This window comes from Patagioenas fasciata, chromosome 22 (genome assembly GCF_037038585.1).
Source record: "Patagioenas fasciata isolate bPatFas1 chromosome 22, bPatFas1.hap1, whole genome shotgun sequence".
NCBI lineage: Eukaryota > Metazoa > Chordata > Aves > Columbiformes > Columbidae > Patagioenas > Patagioenas fasciata.
In genome coordinates, this window is record NC_092541.1 from 4081496 (window position 1) to 4105976 (window position 24481).

Consider the following 24481-nt stretch of genomic DNA (forward strand, 5'->3'; position numbering starts at 1 on the left):
TATGTACGTGTGCCTGTGCATCCATGTGTGTACATGTATGTCAATGTGTTTACACGGGTGTGTGTGCATCTGTGTGCATGTATGTGTGTGCAGGCACATGTGCACATGCATGACCGCGTGTGAATGTGTGCGCATGTACTTGCATGTGTGTGCACGTGTGTGTGCGTGTGCATGTGTGTCCATGTGTGTGCACGTGTGCATGTTTGTGACTGCACGTGCACATGTGTGCACAGGGGCACGTGTGCACGTGCGTCCATGCATGCACATGTCCATGCGTGCACGTCCATGAGTGCACATGCACGACTGCATGTAAATGTGTGCAGATGCATGTGTACGCACATGCATGTTTGTGCACGTGTGTCCATGTGTGTGCACGCACATGTGAATTACCACGTGTCCACGTGTGTGCACGTGTTTCCATGCATGTGCACGCATGTGCGTGCGTGTATGTGCACAAGTGCACGTGTGCGTTTGTGCAAGGGTGCACACGTGTTTATGGGCACGTGCACACGCGCGCAGCTCCTCCCGTCCCCTTGGCCCCGCCCCCTGCCCGGGGTGGGCGTGGCCCGGAGCTCTTTCGGCCCCGCCCCGCTGCGCGCTGACGTCAGGAGGGGCGGGGCGTGCGCGCTCCCGGCAAGGCCGGCACTTCCGGGTTCCCCGAGCGGAGACGCGGAGCCGGTGAGTGGGGGGAGGGGGGGGACACAGGAACGGGGGGTGCGGGGTCAGAGGGCACGGACAGGGGGTGCGGGGGCGGTCAGACAGGGGGTGCGGGGGCGTGTGAGAGGGTGGGGGGTCGTCAAACAGGGGGTACGGGGTGATGGGGGGCAGAGGGTGGGTGAGGTTCAAATGGGGGGTGCAGGGTGGGGGGGTCCATGGGGTACTGGGGTTCATGGGGAGCAGATAAGGGGTGCAGATGGGGTGCGGGGTGATGGGGGGGTTAGAAAGGGGGTGCAGATAGGGGATGCAGGTTGACGGGGGGGTCAGAGAGTGCAGGGTGGGGGTCCATGGGGTGCTGGGTGATGCGGTTCATGGGGTGCAGACAGGGGGTGCAGGGTGGTGCAAACAAGGGGTGCCCCCCACGCACCCCAAATAAGGGCTCTGCCTGCACCACCCAGCGAGGACGGGGGGGCAGGGGCTTGTCCATCCCCACCCACCCCCCCACAACCTCAAGCCCCCCAGATCTGCTGCTGTGACCTCCACGCCAGCCCCACTGTGTGGGCAGTGCTGCCCTTGGCCTTGCCCCCCGACGCTGGGGGTCAGACCCGCTCTGTCCCATGGGGGGGTCACAGGTGTCTGGTCCTCAACCCACCCCCCGCTGCCAACATCCCAGCACACACAGGGTCCTTACAGTTTTCTCCAATTTATCGGGTGTTATTTTCCCTATAAATGACATTTTCTCGCTTAAATCAAGCGGTTCCGAACAACCCTGGGAAATCTGTGTGTCCAGCAGAAAATGTAGAGTTTAAAACTACAATTTCTTGTTGTCTTAATTCCAGCGCCCCCCAGTCCTCCCCATCGATGGATGTGTCACCTGGCCTGCGTCACCTGCCCACCGAGTCACCCGGGAACCTCCAGCACTGGGAATTTGAAGTGACACCAAATTCAGGAGTGTAAATACGGGACCGTTTTGCTGCACACACAGAGGGTTTCACACTTTGCCCTTGCACGGTGGCTCCATCGGCTGCGACTCCGGGAACAGCCAAGCCCGGCTTCACCTACAAACCGCAGCTTGGTGCAGGAACAGGCAACGGACTGAAAGAGATTCCCGGTTTTTAAGTGTTTAAGAAACATTTGGGCCATCAGCGCTGGGAGCTCGGCGGCTCCCGGGCCTCCTGTTGGGTCCTGGAGGGTTTCAGCGGTGACCCATCCACATCCAGCAGGTTTGTCAGCGCAGACGAAGTTCTCAGGGACACGGGTTGGGTTACGGTTGGACTCGATGTTGAGGGTCTTTTCCAACCAAAATGAGAACATTTCCACATGGAAGAGGGTGGCGCGTTGTCCCCGTCCCTTACGCAATGCTCCCCATCCTTCATGCGATGCCCCCGAGAAGTATTTCCTAATAATCTTATTGCCAAATTACCCTTGCCAAAATAACTCCGAGGGGTTTTATCCTGCCAGCTGCTTTTTTGACTCTCCAACTGCCTCCGCTTGAGCCTGGCTTGTGTTTTAAGCCTGGCTGGGTGCTCACAGGTTGTCCCCACACCAGCCTTGAGACACACGGTCCCGTCACAGCCCCGTGTCCCCGCGGTGACAGGTACAGCCCTCGTGCTTGGAAAATGACGGGCTCCGCGTCCCGGCCTTGAGTCACCGCTCCCGCCGCCGTCCTGGGCTGTTGTTTTCCATCCCCGAAGCGCCGGCGCTCGAGCTGCTGTTTATTTATAACTCAGGGAGCGTCGCTGCTTTGAGAGACCCGAGAGCCGAGCGCCGGGACGGGGTCTGTGCCTCTCGAGGCTCAATTCGAACAAGCTGTTCCCAAAGAGCTGGGCTGTTCCACACCGCTTTGGTAAATAAACAGCTCAGCTCTCGCGCCAGTGACTCTTCCTCGGTAGGTTTAACCGCGCCAACTCACTGGCTGTTTTTCTTTCTCACTTGTTTTATTGTCTTTGTTTCACTCTGTTGCACTCTGCCTGCGTCGCCCCCGGGGTGCTGAATGCTAGGAAACAATGTGGGTTTGGTATTTTAGGGTTTTTTTCCTGCTGTCGATGTGCTTTTCTCTGTGTTTGCACATCCATCCCGTCTCTTATCCTTTCAAGACGACAAGGAACAGCCGTGATTTTCCGGGATCTGGTTCTTTCTGGAGCCGCCTCACCTGGCACGGGCGCTGCTGGTCCCGTTTCCCCGCGGTTCTCCGGAGATTCGTGTTTGGTGGAACCCGCCTTGGAGCCGGGTCGTCGCGCTCGCTATTCAGGAAAGCGCTGTCCCAGCAGAAGCGCTGCTGGGGCAAACTGGTTGGACTGGTCTCGGTGGGAGCGGAGAGTCCCGTGGTGGAGGCGGTGGGTGCCCTCGGCATCTCACCCACCGGCAATGCTGGTTTTGGGGGAAGTTCCGCCGATGTAGTAAAACCCAGTTGAGGTCTTTGCAAAAACTCCACTGTCACCTTTGTGACAGACTTGGGGACACCGGGGTGACCAACACGGAGAGCACGGGCGGTGGGTACAGTCCTGGAGCTGAAACGCCACCATGTACCCCCAGCGTTTCTCCCACCCTTGGGTCTCTGTCCCCAGCTCCTGCACCCCAAATTTGTGATGGGTGGGATGTGCTGCTTGTTTTGGGGTGTGTGGAGGAGGCAACAGGGAAGGGGACAGAGCCCCGAGGAGCCTGATGCTGCCTGAACCCGGGCAGAGGTGGGGACTGTGCTCCTGTCCCTTAAGTGTCCCCTCACTCCTCCAAAACCCCCCAGCAGCACCTCGAGCCTTTGAGCCAGAGGTTTATGTCCCCATAATGTGCTCCCTGGTTTCTGTGTTGCAACCCAGAAGGAGGAAATCTTATGACAAGTCATGGTAAAACCAGTTTGCTTTGGTATGAAATGGTCTGTGAACTCTGGAAACACTCAGGGTCGATCCGGGGGTTGTCCCCAAAGAGCTCTTGACCTGCTGTGCCGAGCAGGGATGTGCGCAGGATGCTCTGGGTCTGGGATGCTCTGGATTCAGGCTGCTCTGGGTCTGGGATGCTCTGGGTTTAAGCTGCTTCAGGTCTGGGATGTTCCAGGTCTGAGATCTTCCAAGTTCAGGCTGCTCCAGGTCTGCGATGTTCAAGATTAGGGCTGCTCCAGGTTTAGGCCGGTTCAGGTCTGGGCTGCTCTGGATTAGGGATGTTCTGGGTTTAGGCTGTTTCATGTTTAGGCTGGTTCAGATTCGGGCTGCTCTGCGTTTCAGCTGTTCTGGATTCAGGCTGCTCTGGGTCTGGGATGTTCCAGGTTTGGGCTGCTCTGGGTTTAAGCTGCTCCAGGTCCGGGATGTTCCAGATTCAGGCTGCTCCAGGTCTGGTCTGGACTCAGGATGCTCCAGATTTGGGCTGCTCTGAATTTGGACCACCATTGCCTTCAAGACTGGTTGTGAATGTGTGGGAGCTGATCTGCAAACCGTGTTCTGCTGGCTTGTGGAGCAGGGAGAGGGGCAGGTTGAGACCATCAGCTCCGATTGGGGGAAATCTGTGCCATTTTAGTGTCATCTTGGAAATATAATCCGAAGTATCGGTGCCACACCAATCTGCCACAGCCATCCCCAAGCCCTGGGCTCTGTCCTTCTCTGCCTGGGTGCCAAAGCCACAACAAGGGCTTCCAGCTCAAGGGAATAAATTTCTTTTCCAACCTCTCGCATCCTGAGGAAGCTTTAGGGTGGCAGCTGGTGCTGGAGCGTCTCTCGGACCCTTTTCAGCCCCAGGACACGATGCGTTTGAGCTGTGTGACTGGCGTTTTGCTCACAGCCACGTGCTTTGCTGACAGAGCCCCCGGCACAGCTGGGTTTGCGCAGACGGCTCTGAAGAACAGGGTAGGAGGCCAGAAGTCAGAAGCCAAAGGTCTGTTGTTGTCTGCAAAATGTTGTTGTGGCCGTGGTGACCCCGGCAAAGCTGCTGCTGCCCCTCTGGCTCCAGTTCTGCTGGGGTTTCCCAGCACGAGGAGGCTTCTCGCTCTCTGAACTGCCTGAAAGGAGCTTGGAGCCAGGGGGGGTCGGGCTCTGCTCCCCAGGAACAAGCGCCAGGAGCAGAGGAAACGGCCTCAAGTTGCACCAGGGGAGGTTGAGGTTGGATGTGGGAACAATTTCTTGCCCAAAGGGCTGTGGGGCATTGGAACAGGCTGCCCAGGGCAGTGCTGGAGTCACCATCCCTGGAGGGCTGGACAGACGGACATGAGGTTCTCAGGGACATGGGGCATTGCCAGGAGTGGGGAACGGTTGGACTCTATGATCTTGAGGGGCTTTTCCAATCAAAATGATTCTATGGTGTGGATTTTTCTCCCTCCCACCTAAAGCAGCTGCACCATCGCAGCTCAGCCGACCCTGACTTGGGGTTCATCCTCCCCTGAACAGAGCAACTGGAAACCTGATGGAGAACCTGTGTCCTTGGTTTAGGTTGGACTTGAGGAAAAGGTTCTTCCCCCAGAGGTGCTGGACACTGAACAGGCTCCCAGGGAGGTGTCACGGCCCCAACCTGACTGTTCAAGAGGAGACTGGACTACGTCTTCAGGCACATGGTGTGACCTGTGGGGTGTCCTGTGCAGGGACAGCAGTTGGAATCCATGACCCTGTGGGTGCCATTCATGCAGCTTTGGGTGCTGTCGCTCGGGTTCACTGGCCAAACCTGCACGTTTGGTTGCCTGTGCTGGCACCAGGTGTTGCAGGTGACATGAGCACAGAAGCGACACGGTCCTGGCGCTGCGAGCATCACCACCGGTGCAACCAGCCCGGCGTCTCGCCCGGGGCTAGTGCTGCCTGCGGGCAGCTTGCGAGGCTTAATTACACCCTCTCGCAAGGCTTAATGACTCCCTGTCGGTCTCTTGGCCACGCTCTGTTTTACCTGAAACTCTCACGGTCCCCACAAGCGCAGCACGTCGCGCAGGGCTCGGTCCTGACCGTGAGCTCTTGCACAACGTCCTGGTGCAGGATCTGTGACGCTGGGTGCTTCTCTGGAGCTTGGGAACCAAACGGTGCTCAGACCTGCTCCTCCTCCTTGTCCCAAAGGTGATATGTGAAGGCAGCGCGGGGAGCGGCGGCAGCCGAGATGCATTCGAACCACGCCGGTGACCCCAAGGAAGCCATCCAGGTGAGCGAGACACCCCCAAATAGCTCCAGTTACCCCCCAGTGCCGCTCCAGTTACCAATGGAGACGTGGCAGGACTTGGCAGCGCTGCCAGCTGGGATGGGGGTGTTTTATATGGTTCTGGCAAAGAGGATCCGTGATGGTTTGTCTGGTGGGTGGGGGATTAAATCAAACCGGGTGACCCTGAGTTAAATCCCACCAGACTTAACCATGGGCTTCATCCCTTGTGGCCAAACCCCACGTGGGGCATTGAACCCCAATACCAGCGAAGGATCATTCCTGCTCTCTATTTGTGCTTTTTTTCCCCCATTTTGGGAGTCTAAACATGTTTAACACGCCAAGTTCAAACCCGGCGCTTCGAGCTGGGTGTTTTAGTTCATCCCACGGCAGAATGAATTCACACGTGACAGATAAAATCGTTCACGCTCTTTAATCCTGAGCTGGAAATATAATCTGGGATTGAGTCGCCGTCCCAATGGCAGCAACTGCTGCTGTTCAGCTGCGGGATTGAAACCGAAACGTGACTTGTTTGAGGGGCTCCAGCTGAATTTGCAGCGTTTGCCAAACGCCTCCTGGGGAGTGCGACTTTCATTTTCAATCAGGTTTGATTGAGACATCCGGGCTCAGCTGTGCTGGAATAAAAACCCTCTCCACCAGCATAAAATTGTTAAATTCACTGGGTTTGCTCTTTCACTGGTGTGTGAAAGAGGGAGGCAAAGCTGCCGGAGGGGAAAACTCCCGTGTTCCAGCTTCAAAGCAGCAGCTACACCCCAAATATCCATCCAAACCCATCTTTTTTTGGAGGTGGCTCATCCCATTGGCGCCGGTGGGTTAAAAACACAGACGAGCGAGATCGATGGCTTTGATTTCTGCCCTGGGACTCGTTAGTGGATCACACGCTGCTCGGCCTGATCTGCACGAGTTCAAGCAGTATCGCAGCACTAATTACATGTTACCTCCTTTCAGATCCTTGTTTCTCACCCACACTTATTTAATCCTACTTGTTTCCCTTATTTCTGTGTCTCCTCATCCTCTCCAGCAATTCGGTGTTTGCAGAGGAAGCACCGCACACTCTAAAGGTGACCCCAGCAAGCCGGTGGGCTCTGAAACATGGGCTAAAATTGCATAAATAGCTTATTTTTAATTAAAAATGCAGCCGGGTGAACTGAAATGCCAAGAGCATGAGTCCCCAGCTTGGCCAGTTCATCCCATGAGTGACGCAGGAATCGCGCGGTGCTTCGCTCTGGACGAGCCTCGCGGTTTTATGAGCCCTTTTAGATGAAATATTTCCCGATATTTCTATGTATCTATGGTTTTAATGACCCAAGCGTGTGCCTCCTGCCCTGCAGCTGATCAAGAAGCAGCTGGTGCGGGCCGTGAAGGCGCTGCAGAAGCGGTACGCCAGCTCCGACGCCGCGGTCACCAGCGACGACGGCGACGCCAACGCGCTGTGCAGCGCCCTGGAAGCCGCGTTCGTGCATGGGCTGAAGGCGAAACACGTCAAGGCCGAGAGCGGCGGGAAAGGGAAGAAAACGGGGGGACGGGGACCCCTTCCCCAGCCTGTTTTCTGGGGGCTGCTGAAGAGCATCACCCATCGGTGAGTGGCCGGCGCTGCCCAAAAGACGTTTGCACGCACGGGTTTATCCCCTTGTTGGCACAAAAACCGCAGAATTCAGGGAACTGGAGAATCATGGAATGGTTTTGGTTGGAAAGGACCTTTAAGAACATCGAGTCCAATAGTTCCCCCACCCCTGGCACTGCCCCATGTCCTGAGAACCTCATGTCCGTCTGTCCAACCCTCCAGGGATGGTGACTCCAGCACTGCCCTGGGCAGCCTGTTCCAATGCCCCACAGCCCTTTGGGGAAGAAATTGTTCCCCACATCCAACCTCAACCTCCCCTGGGCAACTTGAGGCCGTTTCCTCTGCTCCTGGCGCTTGTTCCTGGGGAGCAGAGCCCGACCCCCCTGGCTCCAGGCTCCTTTCAGGTAGTGACAGGTACCAGGTAGAGATCAGATAGATCAGATATAGATATCAGATAGATAGATAGATATCGGATAGATATTGGATAGATGTTGGATAGATAGATATCGGATAGGTAGGTAGATATTGGATAGATATCGGATAGGTAGGTAGGTATCGGATAGATATTGGGTAGGTAGGTAGGTATTGGATAGATATCGGGTAGGTATCGAATAGAAATCAGGTAGATATCAGATAGGTAGATACATATCAGATAGATAGATATTGGATAGGTATCTGCTAGATAGATTTCAGGTAGATAGATATCAGCCAGATATCAGATCAGATAGCGATATCAGATAGGAACGGTGACCCGAACGACGCCTGGATGGAAAGACAATTCACCCCGTGTGCGAGGGGTTGAGTGCCACTTAGGTGTAAACCGATGTCTCCAAACTGTTAAGGAATCAAACGCTGCTGCCGGCTTAGGGTACAGCCCTTTTTTATTTATTTTTGGGTGTATATGAGGATTCCATGTCCTCCTGGTGACTGCGCTGCCCTGTGGCAGCGGTGGCTTTGCTCTCTCTCCTGACCTGGGGTTTCTTTGCCTCAGTTTCCCCATGTCCCAACCAGGATGAGCATCAGCACTACAAGCTTTGCAGAGGTCTCACCTGGGTAAGAATCGTTATTTCTGGGGGTTTTCTGTGCCACTGCCCACGCAGAGTCCTCCCACGCTAAATAACAACCCTCACAAGCAGCTCTGAAAACCAGCTCCATCACCAGCTCTTCAATGATGAAAGAGCGGATGAAAATAGCTCTTCCGCACGCTACAGGGGATATTTTTATGCCCTTTGAAGGTTTTTTTGCTTCTGTTTTGAGAGACAGATTAGAAAATAGTTAACAAAGCTCCCACTCTGTTTTTGTAGCATCTGCGGTGCTGGATCCAGGGAGAATTAGGGAGCGTGAGGTTGCTCTTGGGTTTTGGGGCAGAACGCTTGACATAGGAAGCTGAGACTTCTTGAGGAGCTCAACCTCACCCCATCTTTTTGGTTTTGGGCTGTCACAGCAGTTTTCAATGTGTTTTGGCTGATTTTAAAACGTGAAGCGAGGATTTAGCCACACATTTGTCACCAAGGAGCATCCAGCCCGAGCGTGTCCCCGTGTGTCCAGGGTCCAGGGCGAGTGGTGCCTGGGACATCAGAGAGAAAATCAGAGCATCGTTTTGGTTGGAAAAGACCTTTGAGATCATCCAGTCCAACCATTAGCCCAACACCACCAAGTCCTCCACTAAACCAGGTCCCCAAGAACCTGGTTGGAAAAGCTCCTCAAGATCATCAAGTCCAACCGTTCCCCCACCCCTGGCACTGCCCCATGTCCTGAGAACCCCATCTACACCTCCAGCCAGAGACACGAGATGACCTGAGGTTGTTACCCATATATTTAGCTTTGGGGCATTCAGGAGCTCTTTTTTCTCCATGACAAACCACATTTTCCATGGAGAAAAGACATTTCCCAGAGCCATTTTTGACCAAACTCCTGGGCTCCCTGCAGCACTTCATGATGGAAAATCTGCCCCCGTGAGGCCTGTATTGAGTCCCTCAGGGGTCAGTACTGGGGCCTGTATTATTCAATATATTTATCAGCAACCTGGATGAGGGAATAGAGTGACTGTCAGCAAGTTTGCTGGTGACACCAAGCTGGGAGGAGTGGGTGACACTGGAAGCTGTGCTGCCATCAGAGACCTGGACAGGCTGGAGAGTTGGGCAGGAAAAATGTAATGAAATAGAACAAGGGCAAGTGTAGAGTCTGGAATGTGGGCAGGAACAACCCCAGGTTCCACTATAAGTTGGGGAATGAGCTATTAGAGAGCAGTGTAGGGGAAAGGGGCCTGGGGGTCCTGGGGACAGCAGGGTGAGCATGAGCCAGCACTGGGCCCTTGTGGCCAGGAAGCCAATGGTACCTGGGCTGGGTTAGAAGGGGGTGGTCAGTAGGTCAGAGAGGTTCTCCTGCCCCTCTGCTCTGCCCTGGGGAGACCACACCTGGAATATTGTGTCCAGTTGTGGCCCCTCAGCTCCAGAAGGACAGGGAACTGCTGCAGAGAGTCCAGCGCAGGCACCAAGATGCTGAAGGGAGTGGAGCATCTCCCGTGGGAGGAAAGGCTGAGGGAGCTGGGGCTCTGGAGCTGGAGAAGAGGAGACTGAGGGGGGACTCATTCCTGGGGATCAATATGGAAAGGGGCAGTGTCAGGAGGATGGAGCCAGGCTCTTCTGGGTGACAACCAGTGACAGGACAAGGGGCAATGGCTGCAAACTGGAACACAAGAGGTTCCACTTAGAGATGAGAAGCAACTTGTTCCTGGTGAGGGTGTCAGAGCCTGGCCCAGGCTGCCCAGGGAGGTTGTGGAGTCTCCTTCTCTGCAGACATTCAAACCCGCCTGGACACCTTCCTGTGGAACCTCAGCTGGGTGTTCCTGCTCCATGGGGGGATTGACCTGGATGAGCTTTCCAGGGCCCTTCAATCCCTGACATTCTGTGATTCTGTGATGGACTGAAAGTGGAACCGTTCACATCCTATTCCGTTATTTTTTTCTATTTTTTCCCCCAGAAACACTGTCTCAGAGCTGGAGCAGCTCATCTTCATCAACACGGACGTGGGGCGGTGCCGAGCGTGGCTGCGGCTGGCGCTGAACGATGGGCTGGTGGAGTGTTACCTAAAGCTGCTGCTGCAGGACCGGGCCCGCCTGCCCGAGTATTACCAGGCGACCGCTCTGCTCTTGGACGCCGAAGAGTGCGAGTTCCTCCTCAGCTACCTGCAGGGCTTAGCGTCCTTAACCTTCCAGCTTTCCTACAAATCAGCCGTGTTGAACGAGTGGACGGTCACCCCGCTGTCCCTGTCGGGTCTGTGTCCCGTTTGGGAGCAGCCGGAGTCCCCGGCTTCTGAACCGCGCAGGAAAGCGTCGCTGGGTTCCGCGTCCCAGTCGTCAGAATCGGACGAGATCGAGATCCGACCGTCCGTCCTCCCCATCGGCAGAGCCGGTGGCAAAGCCAAGCTCACAGCGTCCTCGCTGAGCCTCAACACCACCAGTTCGTCCCAGCTCTCCTCCAGTTTGGGCTCGGACAGCGTCCCCCCGCATCCCTGCGACTCCGACCTGGGCACGGCCACCAACGCGGACCTGGACAGGTCGCTGCAAGAGTGAGTCCGTCCCCACATCAAACGGGTTTCTAACCCTCTCCTGGCCTCTTCCTTAATTTTCTCTCTATGAACAGGGAGGTTTTCTTCACATTTTTTCTTTAATAAGCTGGTTTTTTTTACCCTGAAACGCAGCGCGCTGGGACTCTGCTGCCACAACAAATGAGCTCCTGGCTGCTGAAATGCGTGTCCGTCCTCTTTGCCGGGGCAAACGTGTCAAAAAAATGCTGTCCCCGCTCTCAGGAATGTCACATCTCCCTGGTGTACGCCGGGGGATGCTCCGGGGCTTTCTGCAGAGGGACAGAAACGAGTTTGCTCACAGGAAAGGGTTGTAATTTGCAGCTTCGGAGGATAATTTAGAGCGGGGAGGTTGTTAGTTTGTCATCCCCGTGATTTATTTCTGCCGAACACCCAGCGCAAAGGTTTGCAGCGGGTTATATAAGCTCTGAGTAATGGGTAAATGTTTTCCCTGCCACCTTTAAAGCCTGGCTCTGATGAGCCTGACCTGGGGGTGCTGACAGGGGCACCTTCTTCCCCATAAGGGTCTTCAAGAGGGTTTAGAGCTGCGATTTGATCCTCCCCATCGATAACGTCGTCACCTCCTTCTGGGATTTTGCATCTTAAGGCGATCCTGGAAGAACCCGCCTTGATGGGATTAAACTCGTGACGGAAAGACGTCGTTTTGAATTTTAATCTTGGGTTTAGTTCAACCTCGCCAGGGCATGGGAACAGCGTCTGGTCTGGCCAGGCTCCGCTAATAATTGCTTGTTAATGGGCATGAGAACGTTGGAAATTTGGCACAGGGGCTGTGACTGGATGTGTGTCCAGGGGCTGGGGGGAGCTCCCAGCGCCCTCCCTGCGTCAGGAGCAAATTAAACCCCATTTACATGTGTAATTAGGGAACTCGTCCTTTCCAGGCAGGCTCCTTGCCTGCGGTGGGGTCGGCTGCTGCGCAGGGCACAAATCACACATCTTTCTGCATGTCGCAGGGTTTTTTTGCAGCTGCAAAGCGCTGCCAGCCCGCAGGAGACACACAGCGGCGCCGAGCATCTTTTTGGGTGGTTCTAATTTGCAATAACTGGGTTGTTTTGGTTTTTTATAGGTTCTGGGTGTTCAAACCAATCGCTTTTCTGTTTCCAGGGTGTTGTCTGAGTTCAGCAAAGCCAAATCGAGCCTGGATGCCCCGGAGAGAGAGCAGGTGCAAAATGTGCTGGGCTGCTCCCCACAACCACCCGTCTGCCCCCCGGCACCGGCCCCCACAGCTCCTCCTCAGCACCCACCTCCCAACACGGCTCGGACGGGTGACCCGGTGACAGCCAGCGAAGGGGATGGGGACACGGCACCGCAAGGCAGCGGCACAGCCGGGGTTTCAGCCCCGCGGCGCAGCGGTTCCAGCAGAGTTGAGACGGGCAGAGGCGGCACGGCGGGCAACGGCGAGGGGACCCCAGGGATGCGCAGCCCCACGGCCGAATATCTCCTGTCCCCACTGCTGGGGTGTCCGGTGGGTGCTGCAGCTTCAGCGCTATTGGCACTGGGGAGGCCAAACCGCCAGTCCTGGGGGCAGTTTTGGGCCTCTCGCAACAAGAAAGGCCTTGAGGTGCTGGAGCGAGTTGAGAGAAGGGAACGGAGCTGGTGAGGGACTGGAGCACAAGTGTGATGGGAGCGGCTGAGGGAGCTGGGGGGTTCAGCTGGAGAACAGGAGCTGAGGGGAGACCTTCTGATCTCTGAACTGCCTGAAAGGAGCTTGGAGCCAGGGGGGTCGGGCTCTGCTCCCCAGGAACAAGCGCCAGAGGCAGAGGAAACGGCCTCAAGTTGCGCCAGGGGAGGTTGAGGTTGGATGTGGGGAACAATTTCTTCCCCAAAGGGCTGTGGGGCATTGGAACAGGCTGCCCAGGGCAGTGCTGGAGTCACCATCCCTGGAGGGATGGACAGACGGACATGAGGTTCTCAGGACATGGGGCAATGCCAGGGCTGCGTAACGATTGAACTCGATGATCCTGAGCGTCTCATCCAACCAAACTGATTCGATTATTCTATGATCTCTTTGCTTTTACGCTTCCTGAACATCAGATCTAATAGAAAAGGAAAATAAAACTGGTGGCAGCTTCCAGCAGGCTCCACTTTCTCCAAACTCACCAAGTTGGGTGTAAGTGCTGCTCCCCGCCCCACTCACCTTCCTGGACCCTCTGGAGCTGTGTCCGTGCAGCCACCCTTTGAGATACTGTGTCAAAGTCAATATTTTCCTGGTAAGGAGGCACCAAAGCTTTTGAAACCCCGGGTGTTCCTCACCAAGAGCGGCGGCAACAGGAAGGTTTTGGTTTTGTTAATGATATCTGGCGAGCGATGAACTCTTGTGCAAATCTGACTTTGGGCTGTGTGCAAACTGATAAAACAACCTGAGAGTGGCGACTTTTCTTTGTTCGCGGTCTGTGTGAGAGGAGGGAGAAGTGTTGACTGGTTGAGAAACAAGAGTTTTCCAGGGGAAAAATATTCCCAGGGCAGGACGGCATTCCCTGGCGCTTAGGCCGGTTTAAACAGCAGCAATAAACAGAGGAGATAATCCACGTCCTTTTGCTTTTAGGAAACGCTTTGACCAGCCCTGTCTTCTACCTAATTTATTACTGACTTTTCCACGCTGGTTCCCATCATTTCCATCCCGGTTCCCATCATTTCCATCCTGGCCAGCTCAGGATATCCTCCATACCCCACTAAAACCATTTCTCTTTTTGCTCCCTGCTCCTTTCAGCTCCCAGTTATCCCGTTTCCGTTGCTTCCTCGTGGCGCTGGGCCAGTTTGACCTAATCTATGTATAACATACGGTGTCAACAGGAAATTCCCCCCTGTGCTTTCGCATGACTCACAGAGCAACCTGCATTCCTGGGCTGGGAGCTCTGAGCCACCCGTGAGCCTCTGTCATGGCTCTTCTGCTGTCATTTCGCTTGTTGTTCACAATAAAAGCAGGGGAGGGTGGTCGAGGGGAGGATGCAGCCCTGGAAGGATGCACTTGGTCTGGAGAAGCTGCTCCCTTTTGCTGAGCTGGGTTGTGTTTTGCTGCCGGTGTTTGTTCGAGGACCTTGTCCCAGATCTTTGCACTGTTCTTGTTGCCGGAAAAACTCCTGGGGTAGTTAACAGCTGTGTTTGCTTTTGGCTTAACGAGCTTTCTTCTGCTTGTGGGTCTCATCCTGTCCTGATATAGGGAGACAAATATTTTCTCGGCCTTTTAGGCCGTATGAATCAGGCCTGATGTTTGTGGCATCTCCTTGTAAGCCACAGGTCCCTGTTTCATCCCAGACATCTTCTCGGAACCTCTTCTCGTGTCCATTCTTTCTGGAATGAGGATGGTGATGCTGCTCTGGATGAGCTTGTACCCTTCCCCAGGCTCTGTCAGCAAAACTTCATGGACCAGAGATCTCGTCTGTGGTTACTATGGGGTGTGTGCTCTCCCTCTGAGCTCCTCAATGATTTTAGGGGGAGAGAGCTGATCAGGTTTGGAATTTAGAATCATATTGAATCATTTTGGTTAGAAGACACTATTAATACCATCGAGTCCAACCATAACCCACCCCTGGCACTGCCCCATGTCCTGAGAACCTCATGTCCGTCTGTCCAGCCCTCCAGGGATGGTGACTCCAGCACTGCCCTGGGCAGCCTGTTCCAATGCCCCACAGCCCTTTGGGGAAGAAATTGTTCCCACATCCAGCCTCAGCCTCCCCTGGTGCAACTTGAGGCCGTTTCCTCTGCTCCTGGCGCTTGTTCCTGGGGAGCAGAGCCCGACCCCAGTCCCAGGGAGCGTTCCCTGCTGTCCCCCCTCAACATGGGGACATCCAGAGTCATCACCTGGGATTGGGTCTGCACAGCAGCAGCCCCCATGGAGGGGCCACCATTGAACACCCCAGGGTGTTCAATAAGTGCAATAACCTATATATTTGTTATTTTTAACAGAAAAGAAAGAGCTGGATCTCCGAAGATGATTTCTACAGACCTTCTCCAGGAGATAGCAGTGAACACACGGCCGCCATCAACGGCTTTGGGCCAGAGGGGGCTGGTGAGGGGCCGGCCCCGGGGCTCATCAGTGCCCTGGATTTGGAAAGGCTGTCGGTGCCATCCTCGGAGAGCGGGCAGCCCAAAAGCTCCCCAGAACGGGAACAAAAGGGCTTCAGCGTCGTGCATCGCCGGCAGATGGGTACGAGCTCTCCTGCTTTGGTTTGGCGTCTGCACTGGGTGGTGCTCAGGGGCTGGGAGGATGTTTTGGGTGATGGGCTCTTTGTGGTTTTGGGTGATGGATTGTTTGGGGTTTTGGGCGATGTGCTGTTTGGGGTTTCGGTTGATGGGCTCTTTGGGATTTTGGGTGACAGGCTGTTTGGGATTTCAGGTGAGGGGCTGTTTGAGGTTTTAGCTGTTTGGGCAGCAACTGTTTGCCATCACTGAGCTGGTGGCAGCATGAAAAGCAGCACAAGGCAGCGGGGCCGCGTCACTTGGCATCACCGAGCCCACAGTGGCTTTGGTGGGAAGCGTTTTAGGAGGAGATGAGGTTTGCTGGGGTGTCACTGTCCCCACATCAGTGTCTGCTCTGCAGGAAACGTTTATTTTCTGCCATCCCGCTCCATCTCAGCCTCAAAACCCAAACGCAGCTGGACAGGTGATCACAGAATGTCAGGGCTTGGAAGGGCCCTGCAAAGCTCACCCAGTGCAATCCCCCCATGGAGCAGGAACACCCAGCTGAGGTTCCACAGGAAGGTGTCCAGGCGGGTTTGAATGTCTGCAGAGAAGGAGACTCCAGAACCCCGCTGGGCAGCCTGGGCCAGGCTCTGACACCCTCACCCCCAACAAGTTGCTTCTCATCTTGAAGTGTTCCAGTTTGTACCCACTGCCCCTTGTCCTGTCACTGGTTGTCACCCAGAAGAGCCTGGCTCCATCCTCCTGACACTGCCCAGGATCCCCAGGAATGAGTCCCCCCTCAGTCTCCTCTTCTCCAGCTCCAGAGCCCCAGCTCCCTCAGCCTTTCCTCCCACGGGAGATGCTCCACTCCCTTCAGCATCTTGGTGGCTGCGCTGGACTCTCTGCAGCAGTTCCCTGTCCTTCTGGAACTGAGGGACTCAAGATAGACCAAGGTCCTGCCCCATCCCACCATCCACCAGGACCAGCTCGCAGAGCCGCGATGCCCCTGGTTGCGCTGTTGTTTTTTCTTCCTCTACCAGCTCCCACTTTTTCCGTGATACTGAGACATCTCCTTTTTTACCGCAGGTCTGTCCAACCCGTTCCGCGGGCTCCTGAAGCTGGGCAGCCTGGAGCGCCGCGGAGCCATGGGGATCTGGAAGGAGTTTTCCTGCGAGCTGTCGCCACTGGAGCTGCGGCTCTTCTTGGACCACGAGGATCGCATCTGCGTGGAGAGCTACTCCCTGCTGCGCTGCGAGTCGCTGGCGCTGACACACTCGGACGGCCGCTTCGAGCTGGTCTTCCTGGGGAAGAAGCTGTACCTGCGGGCTCCGTCGCGGGATGAGGCCGAGGACTGGCTGGACAGGATCCGCGAGGCGCTGCACAAGTGCCGCCCGCAGCTGGAGGAGGAGGAGTGGGAGACGCTGGAGTATTCAGAAGATGGTGGTGACGTCCAGAGTGACCCCACCGCTCTCCCCCAGTACAGCGATGCACCTGGGAACGGCTTGGACTGGGCTCCAGCTCATGAGCCGGAGCTGGACGCGATAAAAGAGGCTGTTCTATACGTGGACGTAGACAAAACCTGGGTCCCTTTTATTTTTTCCCTGTCTCTGGAAACTTTAAAGTGCTTTAAAGTCAGGAACAGCGACAAAATTTTGAGCAACAGTTATGGTATAGAGACCATCCAGGACATCGTTCCAGACACGAGCCTCGGGGGACCCGCGTTCTTCAAGGTGATCACCTCCAAAGCCGTCCTGAAGCTGCAGGCGGAGAATGCGCAGGAGGCAGCTTCGTGGAGGGAGCTGGTGCGGGCGGTGCTCATGTCCTACCTGGAGAGCGCCGAGGAGGCCCTGACACTGGGGGGCAGCTTGGACGGACAATCCCAGGTTGTCCTGAAGAACATCGTGAAGGAAAACGGCTTCTTGTTGCAATACCTGGTGGCCATCCCCATGGAGAAGGGGCTGGACTCGCAGAGCTTCATCTGTGCAGGTATAGAGAATCATAACATATAGAATCATTTGAGTTGGAAAAACCCCTCAAGATGAGTCCAACCGTTCCCCACCCCTGGCACTGCCTGATGTCCTGAGAACCTCATGTCCGTCTGTCCAACCCTCCAGGGATGGTGACTCCAGCACTGCCCTGGGCAGCCTGTTCCAATGCCCCACAGCCCTTTGGGGAAGAAATTGTTCCCCACATCCAACCTCAACCTCCCCTGGTGCAACTTGAGGCCGTTTCCTCTGCTCCTGGCGCTTGTTCCTGGGGAGCAGAGCCCGACCCCCCTGGCTCCAAGCTCCTTTCAGGCAGTTCAGAGATCAGAAGGTCTCCCCTCAGCTCCTGTTCTCCAGCTGAACCCCCCAGGTCCCTCAGCCGCTCCCATCACACTTGTGCTCCAGCCCCTCACCAGCTCTGTTCCCTTCTCTCAATTCGCTCCAGCACCTCAAGGCCTTTCTTGTTGCGAGAGGCCCAGAACTGCCCCCAGGACTGGCAGTTTGTTCTCCCCAGGTCCCAGCACAGGTTTGGTCACTGCCCTGGGCCTGCTGGCCACACCAGTGCTGGTCCCAGCCAGGGTCCTGTGGCCTCTTGGCCACCTGGGCACACACTGGCTCATGTTCAGCCGCTGGCACCAACACCCCCAGGGCCTTTCGAGCCACTCTTCCCCAGCCTGCAGCGTTCATGGGGTTGTTGTGACCCAAGCACAGGACCCAGCACTTGTCTTGTCCAAAACCCCAGCAGAACGTTGTCACATTCCTTCGTCTTAACGAGGTGACATCCAATTAACGAGACGCCCAGAGTCCCACCACCCCATTGCAGACCAGTTGTTTCCCCGTCCTAAACCCCTTGGTGGGGCTTCCCCTCCCAAATCAGCATCTTTGGGGGGGGGGTCTTTGTGCACAGGGTGAGTCCCCCCACGCCAGATCCCTATCCTACCCCAGCACTGGTCGAACTGGGCCACTACTGGGCTCTAGTTTAACATAGATCAGCTGGATCTTGGCTTGGAGGCCAAGAGGGATGATGGATGGACCAGCCTGCAGGATAACACAGCCGAGGGCCGACGCTGCTTTTCCGGTAGCGCCGCACAGGGCGAGTATCGCAGCGGGTGTGACGAGCTGGTTCTGCAACACGCTCGGTTCACCCTCCCCGATGCCGCTCGGCACGCGGGGCGACGCCGGTTTGAATACAACAGCGCTCGCTGACCTCCGTGTGTGTTATAATTTGCTCTTTACCTTGGGAAGTTAATTAAACTTCACATTTCTCTCCTACTTCAGTTATATTTCTTGTACCCTCCAGCAGGTTTATTATTTTCTCTCTCTTTTTATACCTATGTTTTTTCATTCTGTTTGGACTCTGTCCTGCATCTTCCACCCGCCAATAGATGGAGGCAACCAACCAAAAAGACAAATTCCCAGTTAATACTTGTAGTTTTATTTCGGGGGCTGCCTCCCTTCTTTCACCTCCCTCCCAGCCTCAAACAGGAGAAGTTTCCTTATGTGTCAGGGCATAATGAGCAATAAAAGCTTTTTTTATTATTATTAATTCAAAGAGCAACACTTGACCTTCATGAATATTTTTGGGGATGCACTCCAGCTATCCCAAAGGCCAAAGGATGGGGTGGCAAAGTCAGGCTGGTTCCTCCTGGGTTACCCATCGCTATAATAAAGGATGGTTTTGGCTTAATCCATCCTGACTTCATCCCTTGCAGATGTTGGATTGGTGCGGTGTCATCAGCAGGAAAAAATAAGGTTGAGTGAAGGGAAAATGGGGAAAATGTACAGGAGGAGGTGATGGGGCAGACAGGTAGGATTTAGGTTCTTCTCTAAACCACCGAGATATTTCCAGAATTCACTTTTTCTAAGAAAAATAAACACAAGCAGCTGAACCACTTGGTGGATTAAAGTGGGTTCAGGGATAATCCAGATTTTTTTATGGAGGAAAAAATGAGGTGGCTCCTGTTGGACCATCGTGGCCTTAAACCCACAGGGAAGGCACTTGAGACCCCTCACCAAATGTCCTGCAAGCGCATTAACTGATCTCAAATGCTTCCAAAGACTTCTTTTTCCATTCCTCCCTCCCAAAAGCTTTTCCCCCATCCTGACGGTGCCAGGTCCCCTCTCATCACCTCCTCCCCGCTCCCCGCAGGCTGCTCCAGGCAGATCGGCTTCTCCTTCGGCAAAGCCAAGCTCTGCGCCTTCTCCGGCCTCTACTACTGCGACAGCTGCCACCGGGACGAGGAGACGGTGATTCCCTCGCGCCTCATCCACAACTGGGACCTGGCGAAACGAGGGGTGAGTCCGGGCAGGGAGACGCTCCTGCACCTGCCCCGTGCTTCCTGAAGGTCCATCTGGACATTTCCACCACTGTCAGAGGTGGAGGTGTCATAGAATTATAGAGCGGTTTGTGTTGAAGGGACATTCCCAGCCCCCCCCAGTGCCCCCCCTGCCATGAGCAGGGACATCTTCACCAGCTCAGGTTGCTCAGAGCCCCGTCCAGCCTGGCCTGGGATGTCTCCAGGGATGCTTCATCCACCACCTCTCTGGGCAACCTGGGCCAGGCTCTCACCACCCTCAGGGACAACAATTCCTTCCTCATGTCCAACCTGAATCTCCCTCCTTTCATTTAAAACCATTACCCCTTGTCCTATCACAACAGGCCCTGCTCAAAAGTCTGTCCCCATCTTTCTTCTCAGCCCCTTTTAAGCCCAGAAAGGCCGCACTAAGGTCTCCCTGGAGCTTCTCTTCTCAGCTGAACACCCCAACTCTCTCAGCCTGTCCTCCCAGCAGAGCTGTTCCAGCCTCGGGTCATTCCTGGGGCTCCTCTGGCCCCTCTCCAGCAGGTCCATGTGTGTTCTGACTCCAGATCTCAATGCTGGGGATGCAGCCCAGGGTACGATTGACCTGGGCTGCAAGCACACGTTGCCGGGTCATGTCCGGCTGTTCACCCCCCAGCACCCCCAAGTCCTTCTCCGCAGGGCTGCTCTCCATCCCTCCATCCCCAGCCCGGATTGAAACCAGGGATTGCCCCAACCCATGTGCACCTTGCGCTTGGCTTTGTTGAACCTCATTGGGTTCACATTCCCTTCTCGAGCTTCCCCAGCTCTCTCTGTGCACCCCACACCTCCCTGGGTCCGTGCCCACCTCTGGCCTCTCCCCTCTCCAGGTTTGCCGCCAGGCTTTGAAATTCCTCACCCAGATCCGTAACCAGCCCCTGATCGACCTGAAGCTGGTCAACGAGAGCCTCTACGACCACGTGGAGAGGATGGGACGGATCCGCCGGAGCAGGGAACAGCTGAAGCTGCTGGGAGATTATCTCGTCATGTGCCGTAGCGGCGCCCTCAAGGAGCTGAGCAAGCGGTGAGGTCCCTCTTGGGGTGACAGGACCCTTGTGTCCCCCTGTTTGCACCCCAATGGTACCCTGGTCCCCCTCACGCTTGCCTTGGGAGTGGTGCTGCCAAGACGTGGGCTGGTTTTTAGCTCCATGTCATCTGCTGTTTGAGATGTGGCTCAGGAAACACCTTCCTGCCTGAGCCGCTTCTGGCTGAACAGGAAACACCTGGGAAAACAGATGAGAGATGTATTATTTTCATTTTTCCCCCCTTTGAAATGCTCTCGCGCCGTTCCCAGCGGCAGGATTTGCGAAGATCAAGTTTGCACCGATTTTCTTCATCATCCAGGCTCCTCCTTGCTCCGGAGCAGTTGGAGATGTGGTGGAAATCGTTAAACACCTTCCTCTCTGTGCTTCTTTGCAGGCTCGATCACAGGCACTACCTCCTGGAGTGTCCCCACAAATACAGCGTCGCTGATCTGAGGCAGGTGAGAGCTTTTTGTGGGTTTTGCTGATGAAAACACGCGCGTTTCTGTCTGGGGAGGCGCCCGTCGAGCATGGCGCTTCCTCACCAGGAGGCCTCAAACAGTTTTGTTTTCATTTCGCCTTGCGCCGTCCATCCCGTGCACTCTGCAAGCTTGCGCATCAGCTTAAAGGCTAATAAACTCCCTTTATTTTAATTTGCATGAATTGACACAGACCTGTACCCTCTGAGAATGATGGAGATTATGCAAGATACATTTTCCCCTTGATTGAAGCCAGGAGTGCTGCTCGTTTGTCTCTGTACAAACTCTTTATCTATTACAAGTAAGGTTGGAGGTGATGGGTGGCTGGATTTCACCTCGACTCCAGATCCAGGAACCCCGTCCCAGCAGGTTGTGGGTGCTGGTGCTCTCTGGTGTCCCATTGTGACCCAGACACGTGGGGCATGGGTGGTTTTTGGAGGACAACCTTGACTTCACGTGGCAGCACAAAGCACGGGCGTAACATGGATTTTCCACGGTGCAAACGCATCAGGAGATGGGCTTAGCGCCTGCCTGACCTCCCTCTAACCCCGCAGATCGCCGACGGCGTCTTTGAGACCTTCCTGCAATCTCTGCTCCAGTTCGCGTCCCACCACGTCTACAACTGCGACCTCTGCACCCAGCGAGGCTTCATCTGCCAGATCTGCAACAGCAGCGACATCATTTTTCCCTTCGAGTTTGACACCACCACCAGGTGAGCGACAGCTCCGTCACGTCCCACTGCTGCGATGTCACCAAGCGAGGTGGCTTTGCACGTTGACCATGACATTGCTGTCACCCCATCACCCTGTGCTGGGCACTGGGGAGGCCAAACCTTGAGTCCTGGGGGCAGTTTTGGGCCCCTCACGCCAAGAAAGGCCTTGAGGTGCTGGAGCGAGTTGAGAGAAGGGAACGGAGCTGGTGAGGGGCTGGAGCACAAGTGTGATGGGAGCGGCTGAGGGAGCTGGGGGGTTCAGCTGGAGAACAGGAGCTGAGGGGAGACCTTCTGATCTCTGAACTGCCTGAAAGGAGCTTGGAGCCAGGGGGGTCGGGCTCTGCTCCCCAGGAACAAGCGCCAGGAGCAGAGGAAACGGCCTCAAGTTGCACCAGGGGAGGTTGAGGTTGGATGTGGGGAACAATTTCTTCCCCAAAGGGCTGTGGGGCATTGGAACAGGCTGCCCAGGGCAGTGCTGGAGTCACCATCCCTGGAGGGTTGGACAGACGGACATGAGGTTCTCAGGACATGGGGCAGTGCCAGGGGTGGGTTATGGTTGGACTCAATGATCCTGAGAGTCTTTTCCAACCAGATGATTCTGTAATTCTGTGTCACCGTCCCTTCCTGGCACACTGCTGGGTGTTTCTCCACTCCCCTCTCCACTCATCCTGTGGAAAATTAAGGTATTCGGTGATATTCACACATGGATTGTGCCCCAGGTTATTTGCACGTAAGGGCATTTTAAGAAATCACCCGGCCGACCCACTGGCATGTGGCTGGGCTGCATTTGCTGCCTGCGGCGAGGTGGGGGCTCACAACCTGGGAAAAAAATGAGCTGGGCCTTGGTAGGACGAACTTTTCTCCTGTTGACTCACAGTGAGCCGTGCCCGCCCCTTGCAGCGCGGGTGCCTCCTCCCCACGGCCCCGCGCCAGGGATCGCTTCTGCCTGTTTACATTTCTGCGGCGCTGAGCCAGAGCTGGGAGGTCCCGGGTGGGTGAGACCAAGGCAACACCGTCCCACCCACCCGTGCCCTTCCTGATGTCCCCGCGCGATGTCCCTGCCACGTGCGGCGTCTCGAGGGGGGTCTGAAGGCGAGTGGGGGGTCCTGAGCTGCATCCCGGCCCTGCCGGCGATGCCTCCCCCGGTTTGGTGTCTCAGCTTTGCTTTGCTCTCGCTGCCACCACTCTGCGAGGTGCAAACCTCAAGCTCGCTCTCTTCCCTCTGCGAAACGCCGGCAGCTGCCGCGGGGCTCCTTCCGCTGCCGCTCTGAGCCGGCTGCAGGGGGAGGTTTCGTTCGAGTAGTTACTGCTCCTGCGAGCAAGGTTTGGCTTAGAATCATCAAACAGTTTGGGTTTAAGGAACGTTCCCAGCACCCCCAGTGCCCCCCCTGCCATGAGCAGGGACATCTTCACCAGCTCAGGTTGCTCAGAGCCCCGTCCAGCCTGGCCTGGGATGTCTCCAGGGACGGTTCATCCACCACCTCTCTGCCCAACCTGGGCCAGGCTCTCACCACCCTCAGGGCCAACAATTCCCTCCTTATGTCCAGCCTGACTGGAGCTGCCTCTTGCTGGGACTTTGGCTCTTTACTCAGCAAGCGTTGGAGGAAACAAAGACAAGGAAACGTCCCCAGGTCCGGTTTGGTGGGGAGAAGTTCATTCTCTTCTCTCTGATGTTACCAACAGGGTGGGGTGTTTGATTTGATTTTTTCTTGGTTTTGCCTTGGTTTCTTTCAGGTGCAGCGAATGCAAAACCGTCTTCCACCGGGACTGCCACGCCGGCACCAAGTCGTGTCCCCGCTGCGAGCGCCGGCGCAGGTACCAGCGGAGGCTGGAGGTGGAGGCCAGCGCGGAGCCGGGCCTGTAGCAGCCAGGGACCGACCTTGACCCTGACACCGACCTTGGCCTCTCGTCTGAGGGGAAGGGGAGGTGCCAAGACCCCCCTGCGCAGGGGCTGATCTGCGCCTGGCCCCGGTGCAGGGTGCTGGGGGATGTGGCGTGGGTGCTGCTGCCCCTCCGTGGGTGCCCCTGTCCCACCCAGGGACCCTCTGCCCAGCAAGAGGGGCCTGGAAGGGTCTGTCCCCCACTCACACTAACCCGGTGCCACTGGGGATGCTCCCAGTCGCCCTCCCAGTGGAAACGCAGCGGGTAAATCCAGATTTCCAGTCCAGGGCGTGGATAACTGACACTGATTAAAACTCTAGTTTTTTAGGGTGTTTGCTACTGAAAAAAGGTATTTTTTTATGTGGGGGTTTTGCACAAGGTGGCCTGCTCCGGGGGAGGTGACAGCAGCCGCACGGGGAGGGGACAAAGTGACATTTGTGCCTTTAGGGACCTTGTGTGCCCTGGGGGGACCCGAACACCCCCTGTTCGGAGAGTCCACCCATCACCGCGGCCTCCAGGAAGAGAGGGGAGCGATGCGCGGGGCTGCGCCTCCCCGCCTGCTGCTTTTAGTCCTCAGAAGAAGTTTTATTTTCCTTTTACCCCTTCCCATGCAAAAATAATAATTAAAGTTTATTTAATGACAAGCCAAGGCGTCTTCAGGGTTTGATTCTCTGCATCAGGCGCTGAATCGCAGGTCCAGCCTGAAGCTGCATTTCCATGGGAGGAGGGTTCAGAACTGGGATACTGCTTGTCCTCCATCCCCCTTGTACATCCTCAGTTCCCCCTGTCCATCCCCTGGGGATTTTTGGGGTGCTTGAGGGACCCTTCCCCATTTTCTCTGCCCCATTTTCCTTCCCATCTGCTCCCCACCGCCATCAGCATCTCCCGTTGTTCTTTTCCCCGGCACCAGGAGGGTTTGGGGTGCACTCACCGGCACAGGGACACCAGTGGGACTCTGGGGGCTGGAGGGGACAAAAGCCAGCACAGTGCGGCTCCCATGGG

The 24481-nt window shown here is 55.8% G+C and overlaps 1 protein-coding gene across 5 annotated transcripts; it reads left to right on the plus strand.

Annotated features, from left to right (window-relative positions):
- The first annotated feature begins 375 nt into the window (after positions 1–375).
- Positions 376–24128, plus strand: PLEKHM1 (pleckstrin homology and RUN domain containing M1). Of its 5 annotated transcripts, XM_071817967.1 has the most exons (14): positions 381–678; positions 1497–1880; positions 5679–5760; positions 7107–7354; positions 10322–10909; positions 12047–12407; positions 14849–15089; positions 16151–17050; positions 19199–19344; positions 20216–20409; positions 20805–20868; positions 21441–21598; positions 23146–23229; positions 23333–24128. In XM_071817967.1, the coding sequence occupies exons 3-14, from the start codon at positions 5719–5721 to the stop codon at positions 23460–23462; spliced, it is 3156 nt and encodes a 1051-aa protein (XP_071674068.1). In that variant the 5' UTR covers positions 381–678; positions 1497–1880; positions 5679–5718; the 3' UTR covers positions 23463–24128. The 5 variants fall into 5 exon arrangements, with proteins under 5 accessions (XP_071674069.1, XP_071674068.1, XP_071674066.1 ...); XM_071817968.1 differs by lacking the exon at positions 23333–24128 and having other exon boundaries at positions 376–678; positions 20805–20864; positions 23146–23231; XM_071817965.1 differs by lacking the exon at positions 23146–23229 and having other exon boundaries at positions 1497–2545; positions 20805–20864.
- The last annotated feature ends 353 nt before the right edge of the window (positions 24129–24481 follow it).